At 32.2% G+C, this 26,300-nt stretch overlaps 2 protein-coding genes across 2 annotated transcripts; one reads left to right on the top strand and one right to left on the bottom strand.

Annotated features, from left to right (window-relative positions):
- Window positions 1-404: 404 nt before the first annotated feature.
- Window positions 405-18,540, bottom strand: LOC123677844 (serine/threonine-protein kinase OSR1). The gene is made up of 11 exons (XM_045614573.1): window positions 18,404-18,540; window positions 15,082-15,204; window positions 8,160-8,389; window positions 7,565-7,783; window positions 7,360-7,504; window positions 7,102-7,267; window positions 6,798-6,971; window positions 6,571-6,747; window positions 4,226-4,443; window positions 3,852-4,038; window positions 405-2,106 (listed from the first exon to the last, which is right to left on the bottom strand). Exons 1-11 carry the CDS (start codon window positions 18,448-18,450, stop codon window positions 2,029-2,031), a joined length of 1,764 nt encoding a protein of 587 aa, XP_045470529.1. The 5' UTR covers window positions 18,451-18,540; the 3' UTR covers window positions 405-2,028.
- LOC123677845 lies at window positions 14,907-26,300 on the top strand. The gene is made up of 4 exons (XM_045614574.1): window positions 14,907-15,052; window positions 23,614-23,847; window positions 24,582-24,746; window positions 25,963-26,300. The coding sequence occupies exons 1-4, from the start codon at window positions 15,032-15,034 to the stop codon at window positions 26,110-26,112; spliced, it is 570 nt and encodes a 189-aa protein (XP_045470530.1). The 5' UTR covers window positions 14,907-15,031; the 3' UTR covers window positions 26,113-26,300.

Below are 26,300 nucleotides of genomic sequence, written 5' to 3'. Positions count from 1 at the left end.
CTATTTCAGGTATTAACTTGAATATGTTTTCTCCATGCACTTCTATCTATCTCTATCAGACTATAATATATTATGATAAAAGATAAAAATTCTGGAAATTTCACTCAGATAAAAATTGTAGTTGAGTAGTTGAAGTTGAGTCAATTGTGAATGTACTTCTCATAGAGATGAATAAAATTTGAATAAATAAATAATTATTACTAGGATGTCCTGGATATCTAGCATTGTCTGAAAAGTTGAAATCAGAGGCCAACATTTTTTTTGTCCTAAAAGTGATCCCAATTCTTCTGCTACGTTTGGTAAACCTGGGAGCAATAAACAAACCACTTAAACTACTTAAAGCACCAAACTTATGCCCTATTTCATTATGAACTTAACTAAAGCAAGCAAAAGAATTCAATCAATTCATTTGTATGTTTTATTCATACCTTAATTTGAATAAATATTTATGTACAAATATCACCTTTCCCTTGTACAAATATATTAATTTTTGCCATTAAAGTCTATTCAATAGTTATACATATATATATATTAAATTGATAATTACTGATGTACATTAATTCATTTCGAAACATTGGCAATATAATATTATTCACATAAAAAATAGTATTTTAAATTTCAATAGTCTGGAAATTGAACGGTATTAATCTAAATAGGTAGTACTAATCCTTTCCAGTTAAAAACACATTTTAATGCACTAGTACATTATAAAATACGCTCTGAACTGATGACTATATCTTTAACATCAACCTTTCAAAATTTGAATTTGTGATCGATATCTTCAAATCAGCCAGTCTACCATAAATGTAGTATTAGTGAATGAAATAAATCAATAAAATACTTATTATTCAGGGATGTATGTATTTTAAAGGATCATTAAGTACATTTCTCAATATGAAATCTAATGATCACAAACAACAAACAGCAACTCTCACATATTTTCAATAAAAATAAAATAGGCCACAAAATTAAAAGATAAAAGAAGGCACAATTTGAGCAACATGAAGGTGAATGTACACGAAGTCAAGAAAAAATTAAATGAATGATAATACTGGAGATATAATGAATAAAGTAGATTAGTTTTATTTTGAAAGAATATGATTGAATCTATATTCTCAGTTCAACTTTTGCCTGAGAGTTGAAGTTATAGAATGAAAAACTTCTTTGTTCAAAATAAAAATTGACCTCTCTGAATTTTTTATATCTACAGATACCCTATTTTTGAATGGAAGTTAATGATAGAATTTTGAAAAAAGTACTTTACTAACCTTTTTCTCAGGCCCTTCTCAAGGTAGAAGAAAGCATAAAAAGATACCACAAGTATATTAAGTACAAGCATTTTGTACTAATGCATTTTTGTGAAATATCCACTGAGTACATTATTTTATTTGCTATAATTTCCATATTATAATTTTTCTTTCAATATAAAATGAAGTAACACAAAAATATATATAAAATACTTATTTCTCTGCAATTATAATCATAAATTATAATCAAAATATATAGAAATGCACTCAAAACAACAATCAAAGCAGAAGTAACAATGTTCTAAAATAATATCTACATTAATTTACACTGATCAGTAGATTTCCAATATACAGAGCATAACAAGAACTTATCGCATAATAGATATAAGGAACAACTTTTCTCCTAATGTAAATCCATCACTGCGGTGACATCACCTTCCAATAGAATTGATAAGCTTCAATACACAAATTATTTCCGATCTTTACTGAAATTAATTATTAGCAGAGGAAATAAACATATGATATGTTTTGTCCTTTCTTTGTTGACAGGATAAAATATACCCAAATTTCAAACTGATTATTTTCGACGAATTTTGTGAGGAATTACGACGAAACAGGAACAAAAACCGCATTTTTTTTCAGTCTATCCTCTATATATTTCTGATAAGGAATGAAAGAGGATCAGATGATGTCTAAATCAATGAACGAGACCTTAACAGGTCATTGCAAACAGACTAATTTCAGCGTATGTCGACAAAGAAGAAACGTCAGACAGTTCTTATCAATCAGTAATTGAAATCTGCGCATATCCTATTAAAGATTTGTGATCCGGCTGCTCACAGGAACTCTGAGAAGATGGCTGCAAATATTAAAATTAACAAATATTAGCAATTTTGTCATTCTCAGAACTAACTTAACAAATTGGCAAGTTTTGTTTTTGTAATGTTTTTTATTCAGACATTTTATTTTGATTAACTTGCAGTTTTGTACATTCAATATACAGAGTGGTTCAACTTTGAGGCTAGTGTGCAATAAATTATAAATAATAATAAAAATAAATCCTTTATAAATATAACATCCTCCCTATTGCGTTCATAAGTGAGGTATAGTGTTTAAAAGGAAAAATAGAGAAATAATATATAATCTACATCCATTTTACCTTTCGGTGTTTGGAGAAATAATTTGAATTGAATATAATAATCCAGTGTATATCGTTGCTAATAGTGTAGTTTTTAACTAAAAACCTATCTTCTGACAATCTTCTAGCAAGTATACTTATAAGCTACTTTTGGAGGTATTAAATAATTGATTCACTCTCTAAATGATTCATTTCAGATCGACCTAAGATAAATAGAGTGGCTATCCTAACAGATTAGAGTCATTAATTTGCTGGAAAAGAGTGAGTCTGAACCATATTATGCGAGTTTCAATTATAGAATGCCTCATTTATCTCAGAAACGATATTATAGATTTTGGTGTGCAAGAATCTTGTGATATGTCCGATATTATGATGGAATTAACATTGTTCTCAGATCTTCCCTTTTTTCGGAATAAATATCATGGACTTTGTTATTTCGAATGGATCACCCTATATATTTTTTGTCTTTTGAAATCTTTGAGATATACAAAATATTTTTCATGTAATGTTCCCTATGCCATATTTTGGAGTTATATCTTAATTTACATCATCTTTGCTGAAGATGAAATAATACATTCAGATGGCTATGATTGAATAAACTCGTTTAATTTTTGAATTCCTAATTTTTCAACTACTCAAAAGTGGATATACCTCTAATAAGAAATAAACACTTATAAATTATTCGAATTTAACAAGATTATTCGATCATAGCCATCTAAATATATTCATTTATTAATGTCACTCAACTCAATATAAAAATTACAAAAACTATTATATCATTATTATTTTTTTTTAATTTTGTTTATAGTGTATAAACATTATATTATTATTATTATTATACATGCCCTAAGTGCTAACACTCGTTTTGTGCAGTGTACCTCCCAAAATATAAAGAAAATCCTAATACAACCAAAGTTAACCAGTCAGCTTCATAAACAAAATATAGTTGCCACTTATAAAGGTCTTACATTGCTTTGAAAATTTTCAGTGATCTGTTATATTTCTGATACCCAACAGTTTTAAATTGTATTCTCTTGGCGAAGATAATGTGAATGTAGATATAACTCCAATATTATGGCATGTATCTCGAAAACAAAGCGAGAAAATTTTTCTCTTAGAATCATCCGAGAAATCTTTTTTCATTTTTACTTCTAATTTAGGAATACCTGTTTATACAATTAAAGATGTTCTTAGTTATTCTCTACTATATCTCCTAATTTTATGTCACTGTAAAATGTCACTTTAACAACCAGACAGTAGACTGAATTATTCACTACAACAATTCACTACAATAAACAATTTGGATAGGTATGTCTCAAGATATTTCCAATTTTATCAGCTCATTTAAACAGTGTGAAGAATTTCAAGTTAAAAAACTTCATGTGAACAATCCATTAAATATGAAATCAAAATAAGGACATCAACGAAATGAATAATCTGTGAGAAAAAAGTTTAATGCAACTTACCAATGGAAATGTTACAACTTTCAACGCGTCTCTATTATCGATAAGTTTGTGTAGATTTTCTGTTATGCTCACGATGTCCCTAGGGTCTACCAAACCAGCACCAACAAGCTCAGTCGCAATCCCCTCAGCTGTATCTTTGCCAACAGTGAATTCAAAACGTATATCATTCAGTTCCCTTTTGTTATTCCTTGAAAAGGAAGAATAAAATGTTGAATTATTTTCATTCAAGAGTAAAAAAAATTCTAGTAATGAGGATGATGGAATAAGGCATAAGGGTATCACCTTGGGGTGGAGATAGCTGGGTAAGGTTCTCTGGGGAATAAATGGGTTTTTTAGTTTAGGTTGCCTGTTATCTATTCATATCACTAACTGACCTCATTCTCAGGACCAGATTAACAGGTGGGGAATCTCCTTCACTACCTTCATGATCGGATCCTGAGGATCCAATGGAAGCCAAAGTGTTCATTGGTTTAGAATCTGTATCGCTTTCACTAGAACCTCCATCATCTCCTTCATCTTCACTAGACCAAACCCATTCCCCAGTTTCTTTCCGATGTAGGCGCCCTGAAGCTCCTGGTTGTCTTTTTGAAGCCTGAAGAAAAAATTACTTACTTTCATTATGGTTTTTCATTATTAAAAGCCTTTAAAATCCATGACAAATAATTATCACATCAGAGTTCCAATCAATTGGATTTTTTTATATGAAAAAGAGGTTTATAGGTCATAAACAGTAACAGACAATTGAAAAATATCTCAAAATTAATCGCATATACATACATACAAGATGTTTTATAATTGTGTGGCAAAATTTATAAAAAAAGTGAAGATGACCAAACATGTTTTTTCTTATGGAACACCTTTTTTTTTATTGAATATTCTGATTGCATGGAACCAACCCCAAGTTTGTTCGAAGTTTCATATGTTTAAAACAAACTGGTTTTGAGATATTTCGATTTTTCATGAATTGGAAGGTTCTCAGAAAAACCTAATAACTTCGAAATTAATAAATTTATTTCAATGAGATTTTGAAAGTGAATACTAGAAGCATGGGGTTAAAATTGAGATTAAGTACTGACATTTTGATAATAATTGAGAACTCTTTTAGGTGTTAAAAATGAAACAATTCATTGATGACTTATTCAAACAATAATATCTGGCAAAAGTTCTGGTCCAAGAACAATGTAAATTAAATCCATATCCTTTATAAGGTTGTAATACACATTTTTGTTTTTAGTGTCTTGACTACTAGTGCAATAACCTCTTGTGGGGGTATCGAAGTACATAAGTTTTTGGCATCAAGATAGATGAACTTTTCACCAACCACAATCTATACGTCCTTCAATAAATCAACCAAGTAATACCTGTTTTGACTCTAATAGGGTATCAACTCGTTCAAATCTTTCAAGATATTAGTCTAGAATTAACAAATTTTATATGCACATCACATAGCTTATATCAAGCTTCATTTTGTATTAGGGTGACTTAACTTTTTATAGCTGCCGAAATTATCCTTAAATTATTTGGACTTTGAGGTTTTTAACTTTATTTATTAGTTGTGATGTTGGATTGTTTTTAATTCAATGTTATTTGCTTTCATAAAGTCTTACTGACGTAAAGATTTTTCTCTACAATCGCCATACAAAATTCTTATCTTCCTTCACAACTGTCAAAAAGATTTCATTTTCTTTTTGATGCTGTTGAGATTTGTCTTTGTTTGTTTTACCTCTTCAGAATTTTGTAATAATATTTTTCTTCCATTGAAATATTTGAAGAAGGTATAGAATATCCAAAGTCCATAAAAACGTTTGACCAGGTCTCCCTTTGAAGTGGATACCGCGATCTGCTAAATACCAGGGTTTATTTGAAAGTATTGTAAGGCAATAAGTTCACTGGCCCCAAAGAAATTTCTGGAAACTTGGACAATCCTTGTATAATCGAAATATTCTGGCTTCCTCCTAGTAACTTTGGATATACTATACCATGCATAAATTAGATATTGTGTAAATAATCTTCTGAGCGATGCAGCAGTGAAAAATCTCAAGGTGGCAGAGACAATAGCACTTAGGAAAGAATCAGACATCCCAACAATATATTGCATAACCCGCCAAACCAAATTCTGATTTGATTTAGTATTCCTAACAGAAAGTTTTTCAACAAACTTAAAGAACTCGATGACATATCTGACCTCTACCACAGTGAAAAACATCATACAACTTTTAGAAAATACCCTACACAGTACTTTTTTTTTTTTCGGAAGTATTTATGTATATGCAGTGTAATAGGCTGAAGGACCTCAGGTCAATGGCTATCAAATAACTTTTCTCTCTCTCTCTCTTCTAAGCGAAATAAAAATATTCTGATCAATTAGTGTTATTTCTCATTTTACATTTTCCGCATGTGCCAATTACGCTTAAGCTAATTAAGATCTACAAAACCAATATTCTTTGAAAAAACACTGAGAATTTCACACTACACTTTGTTTATTCCTCTTTCAACTCTATATCTCGAAACGTCAGGGAAAAATATCAAATTATCAATGTGAAAAATTTTATGAAAGGAACATTGAAGGGATTCGAATTTAGTATTAGTTCTGAAATCTAAATTACTGTGCGGTAAAAATTTTGTATTCGGTATCATCTTTCCTTTTGGTCTCAGGAATCTTCTGTTGAAATAAGCTCACCCTGTATGTATGTTTGAAAAGATTTTTTGTAACACTAACCTTCTGTACTCTTGTTTCAAGGCTGGGGCCGATTGCGACTAGAGTCTGTTGCAAATACCGTTTGTCCTTGGCCTTTTTGAAAAATGGATGTTTCACTAATTCAGAAGCTGTTGGTCTTTTAGCAGGTTCTTTTTGTAAACAATCAGTTATCATTTTCCTAAAAGTCTTACCATATGCCTAAAACTCAAGGTTGAGAAACAAACACTGAAAGTTAAACGTAGCCAGACCTTGTAGCAATCTTTATCCTCTGCTCCTGTATCTAGATTTGGGGGATCATTCTGTAATGTTAACATTAGCACTTTCATCGGAGGATACTTGTGATAAGGCGCTGTTCCTGTAGCCATTTCAATTGCAGTAATACCGAATGACCAAATATCTGCTTTAAAATCATACCCATGATCCTAAAATCAATGAAAAATATTTTTAGTTTACTACTTATTATAACATCAAATAATGTTCTGGGTATGTTGAATTCAGTTTCATAAAGTGTACTTAAAAATAGTCAAAACATCATATGTTAATTATTTTTACCTGCTCCATTACTTCAGGTGCCATCCAACATGGTGTTCCAACAAAAGTATGCCTCACTTTCTGTCTAGATAAATCCCTGCCTGTAGCTAGCCAAGCAGAAACTCCAAAATCAGCAATTTGAACAGTACCTTCTTCTCCAAGTAAAATATTTCCAGCCTTTATATCCCTAGTAAAGAAACATGATAAATATAACTTGAAATGGAAATTATCATATCGTTTGATACTTAGAATATCTTGGTATTCTCGATTAAGCCTTACCTATGAATTTGACCATTGCTATGAAAATATTCCAATCCTTTAAGAACTTCCCTCAATACAGTGGCAATAGTAGCTTCATCAAACACACCATGTTTACAATTACTAGCCCGCATTTTATGCTTTATGATATCAAGTAAACTTCCACCTATCCCAAGAAAAGTGATATAGAATTAATGACATTCATGATTACAAAGTATTAATATACCTTCAAGCAATCGCAATACAAGCCATAATTCTTCTCTAACCACAAAACTTGTATAATAAGTTACAACATTTTCATGGTTGCAGCTTGACATGGCTTGAATTTCTTTTAGAAGTTCGTCCATAGAGGTGTTCCATTTTTCCAAGTTTATTCTCTTGATAGCACATTTTTCCCCTCTTGATTTACAAAAAGCACCATGTACTACTGCTGTAGCCCCAACACCTAAAACGTCAAACGAATTTTGAGTTCTTCAACAAGTAACTATATATTCAATTCATTTAATGTTTAGTGAGAAACTCAGGAGATAAAAATTTGAAGTACCATTTGATAGGAATTGGAAGTGGGAAACATTACCCTTAATGTTTTACTATATTCTGCAAATTAAGAGCTGAAATATATTAACGAACATCCATATCAAAACTGTCGTCTTGAGAAATTTAATAAATAATGATTAAATTGAAAGGAGAAACCGGGGCACATAACCTCCAAGTTTGCGTTTTCTTCAACTATTCTACCTATCGATGTCATTTCAAATACATAAAACTGTTGTCGAAGGGAAGATAAATGAAAATAGTAATCAATTTCACACTATACTAACCTATTACTTTTCCTAGTTCATAATCATCCTTTGTATTTGGCCAAGGAATTGACGGTTGCGAGGACGTAGCAGCCATCTTTTTTGACAATATATTCCCTATATTACCGATTGACTGCGTCATAACTTTGGCATATCCACTGAGTGTTAAAGTAGAATCATATGTGTTTTTCTCCGATTTTTGCCTGAACGATCCTTGTATACCAGGTGGTAAAACATCCTCAGATATTTTTCTAAAATAAAAATATGCATCATTGTAAAAATTGATATTCTATGGTCACCTATCTATTTGGGAATCCCCTAAATATAAAAAATAAAAAAAATTGATGTAATATGTAATAGAAAATTTTAGTTAGTTTTTCGTTTGTGTAATTCATTCATATTTCATTGTAGGATAACTAAAATGTGTTGGTCGTTGATTTGATTAGAAAAATAATCGAAAAAAAAGTTTTTGATGACAACATTTAGGTACTCATATCTGTAATGTGAGAAAGAAAATCATGATTACGAAGTTTGAACCAAAAATTACTCGAAATAAAACTATTTTTTGATAACTGATTCGATTTTTCTTACCTTATACAGGCTGTTTCTAAATTGAATAATTTTAAGGATAAAAAGTCCTATTCATGGGACCGCAAACGCATTATTTCGATATACAGGGTCTTTCTTGTAGTGCTACTTTTTTCTGATGCTTATAAAAGTTTGAAGGGGAAACTAAGATATCCCGCGTTTATCGAATCTTTATTGATCTTCTCTTCAGATTGGGTCAAAAAGTAGTAAAACATATAATTAATTCAATCATCACAGCTTACTGGAACTTCATAATAATTTGAATTTCCTGAGGATTACTGAAGAATTGTTTGAAATATTTTTCTCGAAATCGATAGCAGATACGACAAGAAACCAAAAAGTGTAGTACTGGACTAGAGTTTTTTTTTTTTAATTTTTCTAAACTACCAGTGGTTCTCCAGAAAGGAGAGAGAAGTGGGCACTCTTCCAGAAAATATATCACCCAGTAGATTTGCATTCAAAATTAGCATATCACATGATGAAAACTTTAAATTGGAATATCTATGCCAAATTTAAGTTACATATCTTGTGACGGGAAGGTGCTATGAGAAAAAAACTTGAACTTTAACATCTGTATTTCTCAAACAAATTTTATTTTATTTCTTAAAATGATCCGAGGAACCTGTCTTTTTCGTTTGAAACTCCAATTTAGGAACACCCAGTATAGTCAATTCAAAACTGATGTCTTCACAAATTAAATGCAATTTGAATGAAACACAGTAAATTGTTAAACACAGCTCAGACAACTTTCTGATACGAATAACTCAGTTCAGTTCTTTAATAACCTATTAAAAATTTGTGACGAAAATGATACAAAAAATCGAAAACAACGGGTAAGTTTATACCGATGACGAATGCAAAAATCACAAATGGCAAAACAATGGGCGACGCCGACAAAGCGGGTAGATAAAAGAAAATAATAAATCTTGGACATATAGACGTGCCCGTAGTGCAATAAAAATCATCTTGAAAGTGATAATGGATTCATAAACCGTAAAAGGTTCCGATTTTTTGCTGCCGTGTCGATTTTTAAGAAAAGTAAAGAGATTATTGGTTCATTTTATGGAAACATTTTCTTTCTTCGTCTTTGAGCGAATTCTGAAATATTATAATTTGGAAATCTTGGGGCGGTTTTCACTAGAAAACCCTTCACAATTGTATGATAATCGCTATTTTCTTCGATTTATTTATTTTGATATTGTTCACTATTCAAACTGAACTGAAAAATTCAGGGATGGTATTTTCTTTGAAAATTGTTCATTGTTGGAAATAATATACCATAATACATAAATACCTTAATCTGTATACTCATACCATAACTCATTTCCGTTCATTACAATTGATCCCAAAAAAAAATGTTATACGAAAAGAAGATCATTCACATTATGTTAATTACACTCAACATCAAGTGTGCCTACAGTGAATCCAATTTCCTCTCCATAGAACTGTTAGTATAATTTAGTATCGGATAATATCGATAATCGTAGGATTTACAACGAAATAATCAAATTTATCTAATAGGTACTGATAATTGATTTTATCAGAGACTGAACGGCCGAAAAAGCTATGCACGAATATTGGGACAAAATTTTCTTTCACAATGCTAAATATTAATAGTTTCATATATTTTATTGTGCCATTTCTAAAAATATTTCTTATCTACAGGGTGTTTCATTATTAACTGGACAAACATATAGGTATAATACTGTAGTCATCTACAGTATGTCACAAGGAAAAAAAAGATATTCCTGGTATCATTACCAGGAATATCTTTTTTTTCCTTGTGACATAAACTCAGTTTTCGAAGCATAAGCGAGGTATACAGGGTGTGCAACGTCATTTCTCAGCAATATTTTATTGAGCGTGGTCAGTTATGTATAACCTTTTAAGTTACGATTTCGGGCCATATCAGAGTATTTATGTATGCTCAGTTCAGAAGAGGTGAAGAACTCTGAAAAAAAAAATCAAAATAGCGGAAAACCTGTAACGTTCGATTGCCAAATTGAATTTCATTTTTTGAATGAACTCAGTTATCTAAGGATTTCTGTGAAACATTTTTCCATGAATCGAAAATCCAAATTTCTCCATCAGTCCTCTAATATAATTGAAAAAACAACTGGTTGGGCTCTGAGGACCAAAATTTTGAAATTGGACTGTCGAAACATTTGAGATGGAAATATAAATTTCAACAAAAAAAAAATTACTGTAATTTCAATGAATATCTGTTGGATGTCGAACTCTTGACCTTGTGGAATTTAAATTTGAACTAATCCAAGGATATTAATATTAGGCTTTAATGAAGGAATAATTTCATATTTTTCGATTCTGTTTTCACATTCGTGTTGGGTATAAAAAAAATTCAATCGTGCAACATTTCAACAATTTCGGGTAAAAATGTTTGTTCTATATATGAAAAATTTTCCATAGAAATTCTTAAAAAATTGAGTTGATTCAGAAAATGAAATTCAATTTGGCAACCGAGAAAAACAATCTCGATCGTTGTAGGTTTTCCGCCATTTTGAATTTTTTTTTCAGAGTTCTTCCCCTTTTTTGAATTGAGCACTCAAAAATACTCTGATATGACAAAAAATCGTAATTTCAAAGGTAATACATAACTGTCCTCACTCAATAGAATATTGGTCAGAAATGACATTGCACATCCTGTATTTCGCTTATGCTTCGAAAAAGCTAAATGTCTAAGGCAAAAATGATTCTCCCGTTGTCATCTACACGGCTATATATATATATTTGTCCAGTTTATAATGAACACCTTGTATGTCTATGTTGGAAAAAACAAAAGCTTGCAGCTTGTAGGTACTTGTTAGATTTAAGTTCTGGCAAAATCGATCAAATTCTTGTATGTACTGAGAGTATATTAATGGTTACTATAACTTTTAAATTCTGAATGTAGAACTATCTTGAGATGATTGAGCAAGAGAGTCGCTATGGAGGGCTATCCAGTCCTCAGTAGGTACCGGGTTTTTCACCATAATTTGACCCCCCCTTTAACTTTGTTATTGAAAGAGGTACAAAAAAATTTTTCTACATAAGTTTCATGAAATCAACTAGTGTTTTTTAAAATGATTTTACAAAATGAAATTATTACAGAGTGGGCAACTTATTAATTGCAACTTCATTTTTTCAAATGGAACAGCCCCGTATATTCTTCTATATTTGACTAAATTTTTTCCCCTGACTTCGAATATATAACATATGTTTGGTCTATCTCTCTTATTCTGAGTACCACAGACTTTCAAATTTTAAGAATCACCTGGCAAGCTAAGTACATAATCAGTTTTCAAGTGGAAGGCTGCGATAATTCAAAATGTCTTTTTTTGAGTTATCTCGTTGATGATTTATTATTGAAAATAAATAAAAATGTTCATTATTGTTAATAATAAACTAATATAGAAGTTTGAAGTTATTTGTTAATTGAACAGGTAAGTAGTAAGCAATTACCAATCTATTATGTTATGAACTGAATATAAACTCCCTAAATACTTCCCTATCTGTGTCTCGCATTGAAATTTCAAAATAATGAATGTACGAGTTGCATCAATTATTATAAGATACAGTCAATTTGAGAATTGTTCATTTATGTTTGACGTAAATGAAAGAACAATTTTCAAATTTGGAAAGACCTTGGAAGTAACAGGGAATTAGATCTCTAGAACTTGATTCATTAAACCACAGTTCTTACAAGAATATCGAGTGATTCTTTACTTTTGGCTCAAATCAAATCTTTACCTATTTTTCATCAATTTAACAACATTTTTATTTGATCGTTAAACATAGTTACGTTATGAGTAGGGATTTATCAAGCCAAGTAGCTTGACATTTTAACCACCTACTTGACTTCAAAATCAAACTCGTGAAAAATTACATACTTGAGCTTGACTTGACTTGATTTTAGATATTTATTGCTTGATATCAAGCTACTTGATATTACTTGAGCTTGATATGCACGCGTCGCACGGTATATAAAGGGTGTTTTTTTTCGAGGTATATAACTTTAAGTTGGCATTACTGTTCAAGATGGCGACCTATTTAACAGCTGTCAAGTGATTAATTCTCAGTTTGGTTTGGCAATTCATCACAAATAGACTCACGCCTGAACAACGCTTGCAAATAGTGCAATTTTATTTCGAAAATAATGGTTCTGTGCGGAATACGTATCGCGCATACTACGTCCATTTTAACCATTTTTTTCTGATTGAATGTTGTATGTTAACAAACAAAACTGCCGCATTTGGAGTGAAGCTAATCCTCAAGTGTATGTCGAAACACCGTTACATCCAAAAAAACTGACTGTTTGGTGCGCTTTAAGGGCTGGTGGAATCATTGGTCCGTACTTCTTCAAAAACGATGATGGCCAGAACGTTACAGTCAATGGTGATCGGTATAGATGATTACTAACTTTTTCATTCCTGAATTGGACAATAATGATGTCCAGGAGCTGTGGTTCCAACATGGCGGCGTAACATGTCACACAGCTCATGCCACAATCGATTTATTGAAAGACACGTTTGGTGACCGCCTAATTCCACGTTTTGGACCTGTTAATTGGCCTCCAAAATGTTGTGATTTAACACCGCTAGACTACTTTCTGTGGGGCTATGTAAAGTCATTGGTTTATGCGGATCAGTCACAAACCCTTGACCATTTGGAAGACAACATTCGCCGTGTTATTGCCGATATACGGCCACAAATGTTGGAAAAAATCATCGAAAATCTGACGTCCAGATTGGACTACATCCGAGCCAGCCGTGGCGGTCATATGCCAGAAATCATATTTAAAATGTAATACCACAAGATTATCTTGCGGATAAAGAAAATTCAGGTCAATCGAATAATCCATCGTTGTTTTATTGCAATTTAAAGTTCTATAGCTCTAAAAAAACACCCTTTATTTCTGCAAATGCTTAGACTAAATAAGGCGAGCGCCGAGAGACTGAAGCATTCGCCAGTGTTACTTCATTAGTAGTTTTCTCACATTTCTAAGAAATCTATTGGTAGATTTTGGTAGTTTCAGAAATGTCTTTCCGAACTTGGCCAAAATGTCCAAGGATATTTTATCAACGCCAGCATCTTTAGCTCCTATTGAAAAACAATTTTCAGAGCTGCTCTTACAGTTACAAAAACCCGCAATAGGTTAGGCGACAAATCTATAAGATGCCTCATGTGTTTCAGATCCCGGATGGAGAATCATGAAATCAAACAAAGCCTGGTGGTTTCTAAATATTAAGAAACTTCATTTTTATATTATTTTTTATTTTGTTGTGATTTATAGAGATTTAATTTATGTTTCTATTTGGTTCTACTTGATTTGACTTGAAATTGAAAAACTACTACTGGACTTGAGCTTGACTTGAAATCAAATCAAGCTCAAGCTATTTGATGCAGACTAAAACTGTTTCCAACATTCACCGCCACTTTATAAAGGTCACAATAAATAATTCATAATAATTTTATAGATGAAATCGATTTATATACACAGTACACACATACTCAGAACCACTTAATAGTTATTCTTAGGTATAGGAATTGTAATACTAAGAAACACGTTATAGATATCGAAGTTTTTGAAGGTTTCCCTTACATTAAATAAGAAAATTATACTTTCTCTGGAGTTAACCAAAATTAAAACAAAATCGTATGAAATCGATGTTTGATTATAATCCATACACAAAATTTCAGCAACAAATAATAAAAGATTTAGGTATGCTTTATCGTGAAATTTTGTAGAGAAAATCCAATAGGAACATTTGAGTTACTGCGAAGAAAAATTGCATATGACGATCACCGACAAACTTGATGATAGATTGATGACGCTTCATTTCCTAATACTAAACTCCTCTTACAACCTCTTGCTGGGAAATAATAAAGATTGTAGATGTAGATGCATATCAAATAAATAATGTTTTATTTTATTACTAAAATTATGATACTTTGAGTTTATCTACGTCCATATTCAAAACGAATCGCCATGAAGTGAATAAGGAATCGAATAAATACCTATCATATTATTTTTATTCAATACATGCAATGTATCAAAGAAACTGTTATAATACGGACCTGAAGGCTTATATAGATACAATAATAATATCGAGGGGGTGTCTAATCTATTCGAATTGAATTCAATTGTACATGTTAATTAGTTGCACTAATACCTCTCAAATATTTGTATTTTCCCTTATGCACCAAAAGATCTATCCTCTGGGAAATAAAAGAAGATATTCGCAAAGTGCTAGGCACAGTTGTTGATTGTGCTCGAGTGGAACGCTTATTCTGTTCCTAGTCTCAAAATGGAAATAGTAATAGAAATTGTAAGTTTCTTCATTAAAAAACTACTTACCTCTTGCCTATTGAGGGAAAATTCAGGAACTTTTGTTCGAATTTCAATGAATCTGAAGGTCCAGATGGTGATTTTCCTAAGTCTTCCATCTTATATACTCCAGTTCTTCGTCGTCTGATACCACTAGAAAATATAAATTTTTATTACATTTTTAAAGATAATAAATTGCTGTGAGGCTTGAAAACGAATGTATTTTTGTATATGTATGTTTCATTTCATTAACTCTATTGCACATTTTTATAAAAAACAGTAAAATCAATAATAATACTCCCACAAATACAATTCATTTCCGGTTTGAAGGGAGGACATTATAATTTTGGAAATAGGTACTACCACATCAAAAAAACTATCGTCCATTAGACAATGAAACATAAATCTTCTTCCCATATAGTTACGGTTAAAAATAATCCAATCATAAAAACATTTTTAAATGCATTCCAAAATGACTTCAGTATACTAGCCGTGATTTTGTTATGTATTTCATCGACTGAATAAACTTTTATGTATTTCATCGACTTCCTTGAAGTAATACTTTTTGGAAAGAGAGAAAAGTCAACCGGAGGCATAATAGGATAATACGATTTACGAGTTATTTGATATTTTTTGCTTGGTTTTTGGGCATAATAATGTTATATTGAGTTTGATTTTTTTTTAATATAACATAAACTCACTAAATAACAATCCTCAATTAAATTCCAATTGAAGAAAGTAACTGAAAAAGAGAATTGATGTATTATTAAAAATTCAGGCGTAAGAATTGTCATCTAAATAAAGATATGTCATATCTGCAATTTCGGTTTGTTTTCTCGTTTTATAAAGCATGATATTTGAAAGAGACCAAAAAAAGATAAAGCTGTGAATATAAGTTCAATAAAGAATTTCATGACAAAATAATTCTTGACGATTTTCAAATACGGAGGAATAACACTGAAATGGAGAAACCAACAGAAAAAATAGAATACAATTTTTCGTAACTCGAAAAAAACCCAAGTAGCATACAATCTATAGCGTGTTCCTAAATTGGAGGTATACCTAAATGAAAATGGCTAATGCATTGGATCATTTTAAGGAAAAAAGTCCTATAAACAAAAACAAGCTTTGTTTTCGGAATAGAGGATGTTAAAATTTGATATTTTCCAAGTTTTTTTTCTCATAGCACCGTCCCTCACCAGATATTTAAGTTGAATTCGGCTTAGATATTCCAATTTAAAGTTTAAATTTTGAATGAAAATTCACAGTGTGATATTTTTTCTGGTAGAGTTCCTGCTTTTTTCCTCCAGAACACTTTTTATGTGGTCCACTGATAGTTCAGAAAATTTTAAAAAGAAATTTTGGTCCATTACTATACTTTTAGTTTTTTGTAGTATAGTGATGTCGTATCTGCTACCGATTTCGAGAAAAAAAATTGCAAACAATTCTGCAGTAATCCCCAGTAAAATCCAAATTATTATGAATATCCATTTAGTAAGATGTGATTAATGAATTAATTATAATGTTTTGGTACTTATTCAACCAATTTGTAACGAAGATTCTATATACCGCTATATTCATCACAAAAGAGTAGGATCACAGGAAACACCCTGTATATCGAAAACGAAGCTCTTGCTGGTCAATTTTTATAGGATTTTTTTCTTGAAATCAACCAAGGAATCTTTCTTTTCGTTGAAATTGATTCCTCGCTTATCACTTGGTGATAGATAATTTCAATATTAATAAGGAATTAAGGAAATAATAATAAATGAGACAATTGACCATACGTTTTACAATTTTTAATAAAAATAAATAAAATCTTGTTGGGTTTCATATCATTCTCAAAACTTAACTTCTCTTTCATTTATATCTCCAATTTAGGAACACCCTGTTTATTGAGTGTAACCTACAAAAAAACCATCGCTGGTAAGTTTAGAATAGCATGAATTTTTCTCATGAAGAAAACCGAATGAATGCTTGGTTATTATGTATATAAAAAGTCAACTCTGCAAAATGCAAAAAATTTATATTTGGTAATCGCAGTCTTTTAACAACATTAACAAAAATTCAACAATTTCAAACCTGTACAAAAAAATCAGATTCATTTCAGGTTGGTGAAAAAATAAACCTTTTTCCTTTCCTTTGATAATATTTGCATTATCTTATACCTGTACTCTTATGTTTTTGAATGGAGGGGACATTTTTTCTGGTTCGATGACTATAACTCTTTCAAAATTGCCTCCAGCCGTTTTTCTTTTTAAAAGAAAAAATCCTGAAAAATACTCCCCGATTCTCATAATTCCTTCTTCACCATTCATTATTCAGCAAATGATTTGTGGAACACATTGGAATTCTAACCTGACCAGTGATGAAAAAATTGTAGGTATCTCTTTGAAAAATTTTGATAATAACATATTCATAAACAATAATTTAACAACTTCAAACCTGTACAAAAATTCAAAATCATTTGAGGTAGATGAAAAAAAAACCTTTATAAAAACCTTATACTTGTACTCTCATGTTTTTGAGTGGGGGAGACATTTTTTTTTGTTCAATGACTATAACTTTTTCGAAATCAGCCCCAGCCGTTTTTCCTTATATACGAACCTTAAAAATACTCCCCGATTCTCATAATTCCTTATTTGCCATTATTCACCAAATGATTTGTGGAACACTTTGCAATTCTAACCTAACCTACCTAACCAGAACTGAAGAAATTGAAGGCATCTCTTTGAAAAATTTTGATAATAACATAAGGGAAATATTCATTAACAAAAATCAACAATTCTCAAACCTTAGAGGAATCAACATTCTGATTGAAGAATTGATAATAAAAATTATTCCCGAAACATCAACGAGCTTACCCAAAAACGGAATAAAGCTCAGCAAAGTTTATCAAAGAGAGCCCCGACAATCCTGATGAGTGCAAATATTTAGCGTCAATAAAAAAGTACTATGAGGGGGATTACGCTTCATCTGAAATATTTTTCAGTATAATGCATAATGCGGCACCTTTGATGGTTTTTGATGTTAAATTTGTCTGCATTCCTTCCTATATTTCTGACTGAATTACATTATCATTCGGTATTTTGAATTTCCACACATGAAATTTTTGATGATCAAGCTTGAAATGCCGTCCCTGAATTTTTGGCCCCCTAGGCGACTTCCTACCTCTTAGCTACAGTCCTGGGATTCACTCGAACTGTATTTGAAAACTCAATTGATTTATATAGTAGGTGTTGAATCATTCCGATTGACATAAGTACAAATAATAAGTAATAATTGAGTGATTCACTGAACATGGAGAATTATATCAACAATAATGTTAGGTCGGCAATAAGAAAGAACTTACCCGAATTCTTTAGCTCTATCATTTCTATTTTCCTCAAATGGAAGCATTTTGAGGAATTTAAAAAATATCTCCAAGGTTCCGAAAAAAATCAAGAGGAGTGATTATTTGATGAAACTGTCATTTTAGAGACGAGGAAAGAGGGCGAATTAAATGAAACCCTCAGATTGTATACAGAATAATCGATAGTTGCTCAAAAACGGCGGAACGTGAATTGAAGGTCTGGTACCTACGATAAAAACACAACTAACAGACCGCGTTCACTGTTTGTCTCCAAGACTAAAGAGGAAAATAGACTAATTTATTTATTAAACTCAATTAGTCTCAGTACGACGTTGATATAGGTGATAAAATGTTATTTCACAGAGGGACCCAGAGAATTTAAACGTAGAAGGTATCCAATTGCACTATCGATATTTCTTACACGCTTGTTCTATAATAATAATAATAACAGACTTTATTACCGAACGAATGACATGCTCATTATGGAAAATGCCGAATATATTTACAAATATAAATTTCAAAGAATATTCAATTCTACTTCTACAAAATAACTAAATTTTCAAGAATAATTTTCAATTCTGTAATAACATTTCTCCAGAAGTAAGTGTTTAAGCTTTTTCTTAAAAACAATAATATTTTTGGAGTTTTTAATTTCTTCATTCAAGTTATTGAAAATTTCAACTCCAAGGAATAATGTCGATTGCCGCCCTATTCAATACTTGATATCGATATCGATATTTCTCACACGCTTGTTCTATAATAATAATAATAATAAAACACTTTATTTCCGAACGAATGCAATGGTCATTATGGAAAATGCCAAATACAATTACAAAAAATATATTTCAAAAAATATTTATATTCAATTCTACAAAATTACTAAATCTTCCAAAAAAATATTGAATTCTGTAATAACATTTCTCCAGAAGTAAGTTTTCAAGCTTTTTTTAAAAACAATAATATTTTTGGAGTTTTTGATTTCATCATTCAAGTTATTGAAAATTTCAACTCCAAAGAGTAATGGCGATTGCCGCCCTATTCGATACCTAAAGTTGGGCACTACCAAATTTTGATAATTCGAGTGTAATATCGGTTATAATCACTACTTTTTAAAAATGAGTCTCTATTTAAGAATAAAACCGTCGCTGATTCTAAGATGACGTTTGATGGCAAGGTTAGTAAATTAAAATGTTCAAAATACGGTTTACAGGATGTTCTATATGAGACGCCTGCAATACAAGGGGAATAGAGCTATATCATTCAGTTTATATCCTCTTTATTCATCGAATTCAATTGTCAGACCTTAAATATTATAACTTTCGAAAAACACACCTACTAATCCGAAATTTTCAGTATAGATTTCAGATTTAAAAAGTAGGTGCAATAGGCATAAATCCTCATAAAGCCTATAAAATATTTCTACCGATTTTTTGCATATACAGCCTCATACAGGGCAAATACAGAGTGTTTCTTAATTGGAGGTAAAAACGAAAAGATACAAGGTGTTAAAGTTTGTTTTTTTGTTTTTAAATTTTTTCTCGTACCTACCACATTCCCTCCACAAGATATACATAGGCGCCCAACTTTGTTTCCGCCGTTTTTTTTTCCGAAATTTAAGACCTTATTCAAAAAAACTGGTTATACATTTATGTTTCAAATTATTGTCCATCGCTGGCCACAACTTTCTCCCACCTTTTGGGCAGCGTTTCAAAGTATTTGAAAAAGTCTTGACCACTTTTGCAACTTGGGGTCGAGCATTGTCATGCTGTAAAATCACTTTATCATGTCTCATTTTTAGTCGGTTTTAACAAATCATAATACACTACACCGAGTTGGTCTCACCCAATACTGAGCATGACCTTGGAACCATGAATATTCGATTTGGCCGTCGACGTGGAAGCATGACCGGGATATCCCCATGATTTTCTGCACTTGGGATTATCGTAATGAACCAATTTTTCGTCTCCAGTCCCAATGCGATGCAATAATTCCTTTCGTCTTTGCCTTGCAAGTAGCTGTTCACTAGAAAACGAACACCATCCAACATCTCTCGGCTTCAACTCGTACGGCACCCAATTTCCTTGTTTCTGAGTCATTCCCATGTCTTTCAGGCATTATGAAATGGCTTGTTGCGTCACCCCAATGAACCTGCCAATCCTTGTTGCGTTTGACACGAGTCTTGATCGAGTAATGCCTCTAATTCTGCAACTTCGAAAACCTTCTCTCTTCCATCGGCATGCTGGTTTTTGAAGTCAAAATCACCATTCTTGAAGCTTTGAAACCATCTTCGGCACGTTCTTTCATTAATAGCGGCCTTGCCATAGGTATTTGAGAGCATTCGATGAGCTTCAGCCGCAGGTTTCTTTATATTAAAACAGAAGAAAATGCAGATACAAATCGACTAATATTTCGATGGCGTTATGTTCACAAATACACAAGCTTATTGAATGACATCTACGTTCTATTTTTTTCGACTACCACTTACCGCTACAGCCATTTATTGCAAAACGGCGGAAGCAAATTTGTACACCTAATAGAAAAACCATATCAATAGACATGAAGGAAACTTTTGGAGCTATTATTTCCTTGAATAATGGACGTTGGACTTATCTTCCCTTAATTTTTTTTTGTTAAATTACATAACCTTTCATATGGCGAAGTTCGAGCTAATAAATCAGGCAAAATCTCAACCCAATATTCTCTTGAAGTCTCTGTGGTTCTGATTATGTGATCAGTTTGAAAATTTGCGCGGAGCTAATCGTATATTCTATGTCAAGGTTAGAATGAAAATCCGATGCAAGTGAATCATGGCTATCGTGATTCATGACATGACGAGCATTCTAGCTGAGTAAGGGACAATAAATATATTCTCCACGATTGTTGACGTGAAATAAAGAAGAATAAGTTTATTTTTATTAAGGAACAACAATAGAAACTCGAGAACATATTATATGTGAATGATAAAATATTAATGAAATAAATTAATAAAACCAAAGTAATTTCCACAAATGTTTTATTGTCTGCCACAATTTTTGGCTCGGTCAAAAATTGTAACCTGATGAAGACGAAGTGTGACTGAATCATTGCCGCAGACAATAAAATGTTTGTGGTGATTACCGAATCTTTAAATATAATAATTATATTTACTGTATTTTAACAATTATTGAACTTAATTGAAAACCGATGCGGAAATACACTGATCAACAATTGCTAGGGATCACTTATGAACTTCTCTTCATTTGTATTTTTTTCAAGTTATCTCGTGAATATCTGTACATTATATGTTCTCTAAGCAAAAAGTAAGATGTTTTGAGTTGATTATATCAAAGTCTTCCTCACTTCATCGGCTCTTGTTCACAAAATCGATTATTATCTGTAGGCTGTTACAGGTGGAGTGAAAAGCAAGGTGGTATTTGTTATTAAATCTGTTTTTTTCTCTCGTTCAAACACATAAGGTGACAATAATTGAAGAAATGATAACAATATCAGCTTATCAGTCATGCCGAGAAGACGTTTGGCTCCTGTGCAACTAAACCAAATCATACGGTGGATACAGGAAGGTTTGTCCCAGCGAGAAGTGTCCCGTCGTTTGAATGTTTCGCAAAGTGTCGTGAGTCGGGCTTGGAATAGGTTCATCCAAAACGACTCAGTAGCTTATGTTCATGGGGGAGGTCGGCAGCGCAGTACAACAGCTGCCCAAGATCGTCTTTTGATCCTCAATGCTAGGAGAAATCCCACTTACCCGGCGTCGCGGCTCAATAGATCACTGAGAGTTGCAACAGGAGTTCTAATTTCGAACCAGACTGTAAGACGACGACTACATGTTCGTGGTTTGAGAGCACCTAGGAGGGTACAACATCCCCGTTTGAATAGGGAACACCGTGTTCATCGACGGCAATGGGCTGAGGAGCACCGCAATTGGACACTTGAAGATTGGAGCCGATGTTTATTTACGGATGAGTCTAGATTTCGTTTGGTCAACTCCGATGGACGTATTCTTGCTTGGAGGGAAAGAGGTCGAAGGTATGCAGAACAGTTTATGGTACCCACAACAGCTTTTGGCGGAGATTCTATATGTGTATGGGGAGGCATTTGTTTGAACCAACGCACAGAGTTGGTTGTTCTGCAGAACACCACCATGATCAGCCAGAGATATCACGATATGATTATTGAACCCATAATTGTTCCGTTTGCGGCTGCCGTGGGCGAGAATTTCATTTTCTCTAATTCTGTGGTTATTCCGTTCATTCTTCCACATCTTGTAGAACAAAATCGTGCGAGAATATATCAGAAACGCACAGTTTTCATGGTTATATTTTATTATTCTATGTTGGTACTCCGAACTTTTCGCCACGGCTTTATCTGTCAATTCATCAATTTGCCTTAAAGAAATCAGTTCTGCCAACCAACATTTTTCAATGCAAAAATCACTAAAATATATTTATGGAAATATTTCATTAATTTCAATGAAAATGCAATGAATTAGAGAAAATAATGTATAATACTCGTACAGAAGGCTCATTCTACCACTCGTTCATTCCAAAACTCGCCACTTCGTGGCTCGTTTTTGAATTTTGAACTCGTGGAAGAATATCAATGCCTTCTGCACTTGTATTATAAATAACTATTAATTGACGATAATGCCCGTCCACACCGTAGTCGTCTGGTTAATGAAGCGCTAGAAACTCATGCTATAGATAGGATGGACTGGCCAGCTCGCTCTCCAGACATGAATTGCATCGAACATGTCTGGTCTGAGATGTCTAGACAATTGTCAACCTTAGAACAACCGATCAATAACCTGGAGGACCTTTCTAACGCTTTACGGGATATTTGGACGAATTTGCCCCAAAATTTTATAAATCGTTTGATCGAAAGTATGCCTCGTAGGGTAGAATGCTTGAGACGAGCTCGTGGGGGACCAACTAGGTACTAGCTTAGCCGAAACTTCAGCCTTCTTGTAGTTTCATCATAAAATTTTTATGTTATTCAAACACAGAATTTTGAGTGTTCCTAATAAAGTCTTTTTTTCTCTCCAACTTTCCATTTTTTCATTCTTTTCTCAAGTGAACCATATTATCAACTGAAAACACTCTGATATCTGACTAAATTTATAATCTTTCAGTTATGATTGTATGCGTCTTTGCAGTCAAAAAATAGGAAAAAAAGTTAATAGAAGCACTATAAAACAATTCTTTTCATTATTTCAGATATTACTTCCGATATTCATTGTAATGGTATCGTCAACAAAATTTCCTCCTTGGGATTTTGATGACGTCTTGTCGCCCGAAGATCAAAGTGAAGTCATACCAGAAGAACATTTGGAATATGGTCATCCTTTCAGAGTGAATCCATCGAATGAAGATAGTGACTATGAGTATTACTGGAGTTTTGTTCCACAACCTAAAGGAAAGGAGCTAGCAAATTTCCCTGCCAAGGAAAAAGTATGAACAAATACATATACAATACTGTTTACTTATTTAGTCAGTAATGTCCATTATTTCCTTGGATTAACATTTGTCTTGTGTCTCATGTAATATCTTAAGTTATATATTATCTGCAAACCAAGGGTGCGCCCCCTCTTTCTGATGCATGATGCCTGGAAAAAAAGACTCCTTTTTTTTTATTTTTATGTGAATTTAGTACTATGCGCCAAACCCTTCCCCCTCAAGAAATCCTGGATCCGCCCCTGCTAAAAACACGGTATAAATTGCACTCAAATTGTCGAATAATTTTTTTTGCGACATCTTGCGAATTATCTGTTCAAATCATATGCAAAACGAGTATATAAAGCTATGAAACCATAGTTAATATCATTGTGATATAGATGTATATTGAATATTGGACAAAATGCATACTACTTTGAGGTTAACTAATCACCGTTTAAATGAAGAAAAAAATTAGTAATTTACTAACGGGAAGCCAGGAGCTTTTGAGCTCTCGTCCAATTAATTGACAATTGAGCTCTGGGAGACGACGTACTTTCATTTTTTATACATGCAAGGGCACAATTGGTTGTTAATGTATCCCTTTTTTAATGAAATGACGGAGCAATCTGTTCAGGGAATCTTCATTATGTATAAAGTTTATTCGAGAGTTTATTGAAGCCATATTCAAGACACTTAACTTTTTCAATTGATCACAAGTGAATATAATTAGAAATATTAATATTTTTTAGAAAAATGGACAATCTGAGAGTCTTTGCATGAGTACCCTCATTCATAAAACATTTATAGAAGAAAACGGAATTATCTTCAAACCCGATGCATTGATAGAATACAATTGTCAAGCTGTACCACCTGGAGTATACAATAATTTGGAACATCTACCAGAAAGAGCAACGGTAAATTGAAATTTTCATTTATTAGGTTTAAATTGCTTGCTATTTCAGTTAAATAATAATTAATTTGCATATTGCAAGTGAAAATTAAGAATTGAATGGGGTTTGTTATTCCCGTTAAGCTAGCAGAATCTCTTTCGAATATTTATATTTATATATATTTTTAGGCCATAATTTCAGGCTATTATTACCCTATTCAAAAATTTTTGCTCCTAAATTGTCGGAGAAATCGCCGGTTCTGATAGCTTAGCTTAGAGCTAGTAGAACCACCAAACTAATCGATTTCTTATGGATAATCTGATTACACCATAATTTTAGGCTCTTTTTAGGCTCACGTTTGAATCCATTAGCTCTGCTAGCTTTACGGTTAACCTAGCAGAACACAATCGTAAAGAAACTACCCAGAATAATTTGACTTACATAGTGATTTTAGCCGCAATTCAGGCCAATTTATTACCCTATTACGAAATTTTTGGACCTCAGGTTAACGAGATATCCTGGATACTACTACATTCATCCCATACCGGCACTAGGTACGTGAAAAATGCAAATCGAATGTGTATATGGAAAAACTGAGTACACCATGATTTTAGGCTCTATTCAAACTAATCTATTACCATATTACGAAATTTTCAATAGATTAGTTTGAATAGAGCCTGAAATTATGGCGTAATCATTTTTGACATATTCTTATTCGATTTGCATTTTTCACCCACTACCGGTGTAGGATGGATGTAATAGTACCCAGGATATCTCGTTGACCTGAGATGCAAAAAATGTCTCATTAGGGTAATGAATTAGCCTGAATTTAGCCTAAAATTACTATGTAAGTTCAATTATTCTGGGGAGTTTATTTACGATTGGGTTCTGGTAGGTTAAGCATAAAGCTAGCAGAGCTCATGGTTTTTTTAAAAAAACGTGAATTCAAATATTTGGTAATGGGTCCAGACGTGAGCCTAAAATGAGCCTAAAATTATGGTGTAATCAGAATGTCTATAAGAAATCGATTAGCTCGATAGTTCTGCTAGCTTAACGTTAAGCTAGCAGAACCCGCGATTTCTCCTAAAATTTGGGATCAAAACATTTTTCAATAGGGTAATAAATTAGTCTAAAATAACCCTATATTACGGCCTAAAAAAAAAATAAAAATTCGAAAGCGGTTCTGCTAGGGTGATATTGTTAGAAGGATTCAACTGAATTTATTCAATTCGACTTACAGATATGCAAGGTGAAAGGTGATTGTGTTACTCGAGAACGAGAAATCAGGGTATTCAAGAAAAGAAGAGATTCCAATAGACACGAAGCAAAATGTTGGCAACAAGAGAATTACAACCTTAGTGTCGGCTGCCTGTGCTTGAATCATTTTTAGATACGATTAAAAATTCCAAAAAATTCTTATATTCTTACGATTAAATAGTTCCCTTTTAAATCTTTATAATTTTTTTTTCCATTTAAGCATAGCTAATGGCATTTCATCAATTCTCAATCAAAACTTTTTTATATAGAAATTTTTATCCAGAATATAATCTTATCGTAATAAAGACAATATTAAGAATA

The sequence above is a fragment of the Harmonia axyridis genome, chromosome 4 (assembly GCF_914767665.1).
Source record: "Harmonia axyridis chromosome 4, icHarAxyr1.1, whole genome shotgun sequence".
NCBI classification, from domain to species: Eukaryota; Metazoa; Arthropoda; class Insecta; order Coleoptera; family Coccinellidae; genus Harmonia; species Harmonia axyridis.
Note: the sequence above shows the minus strand (reverse complement) of the source record. Positions and strands in the feature narration are given on the sequence as shown.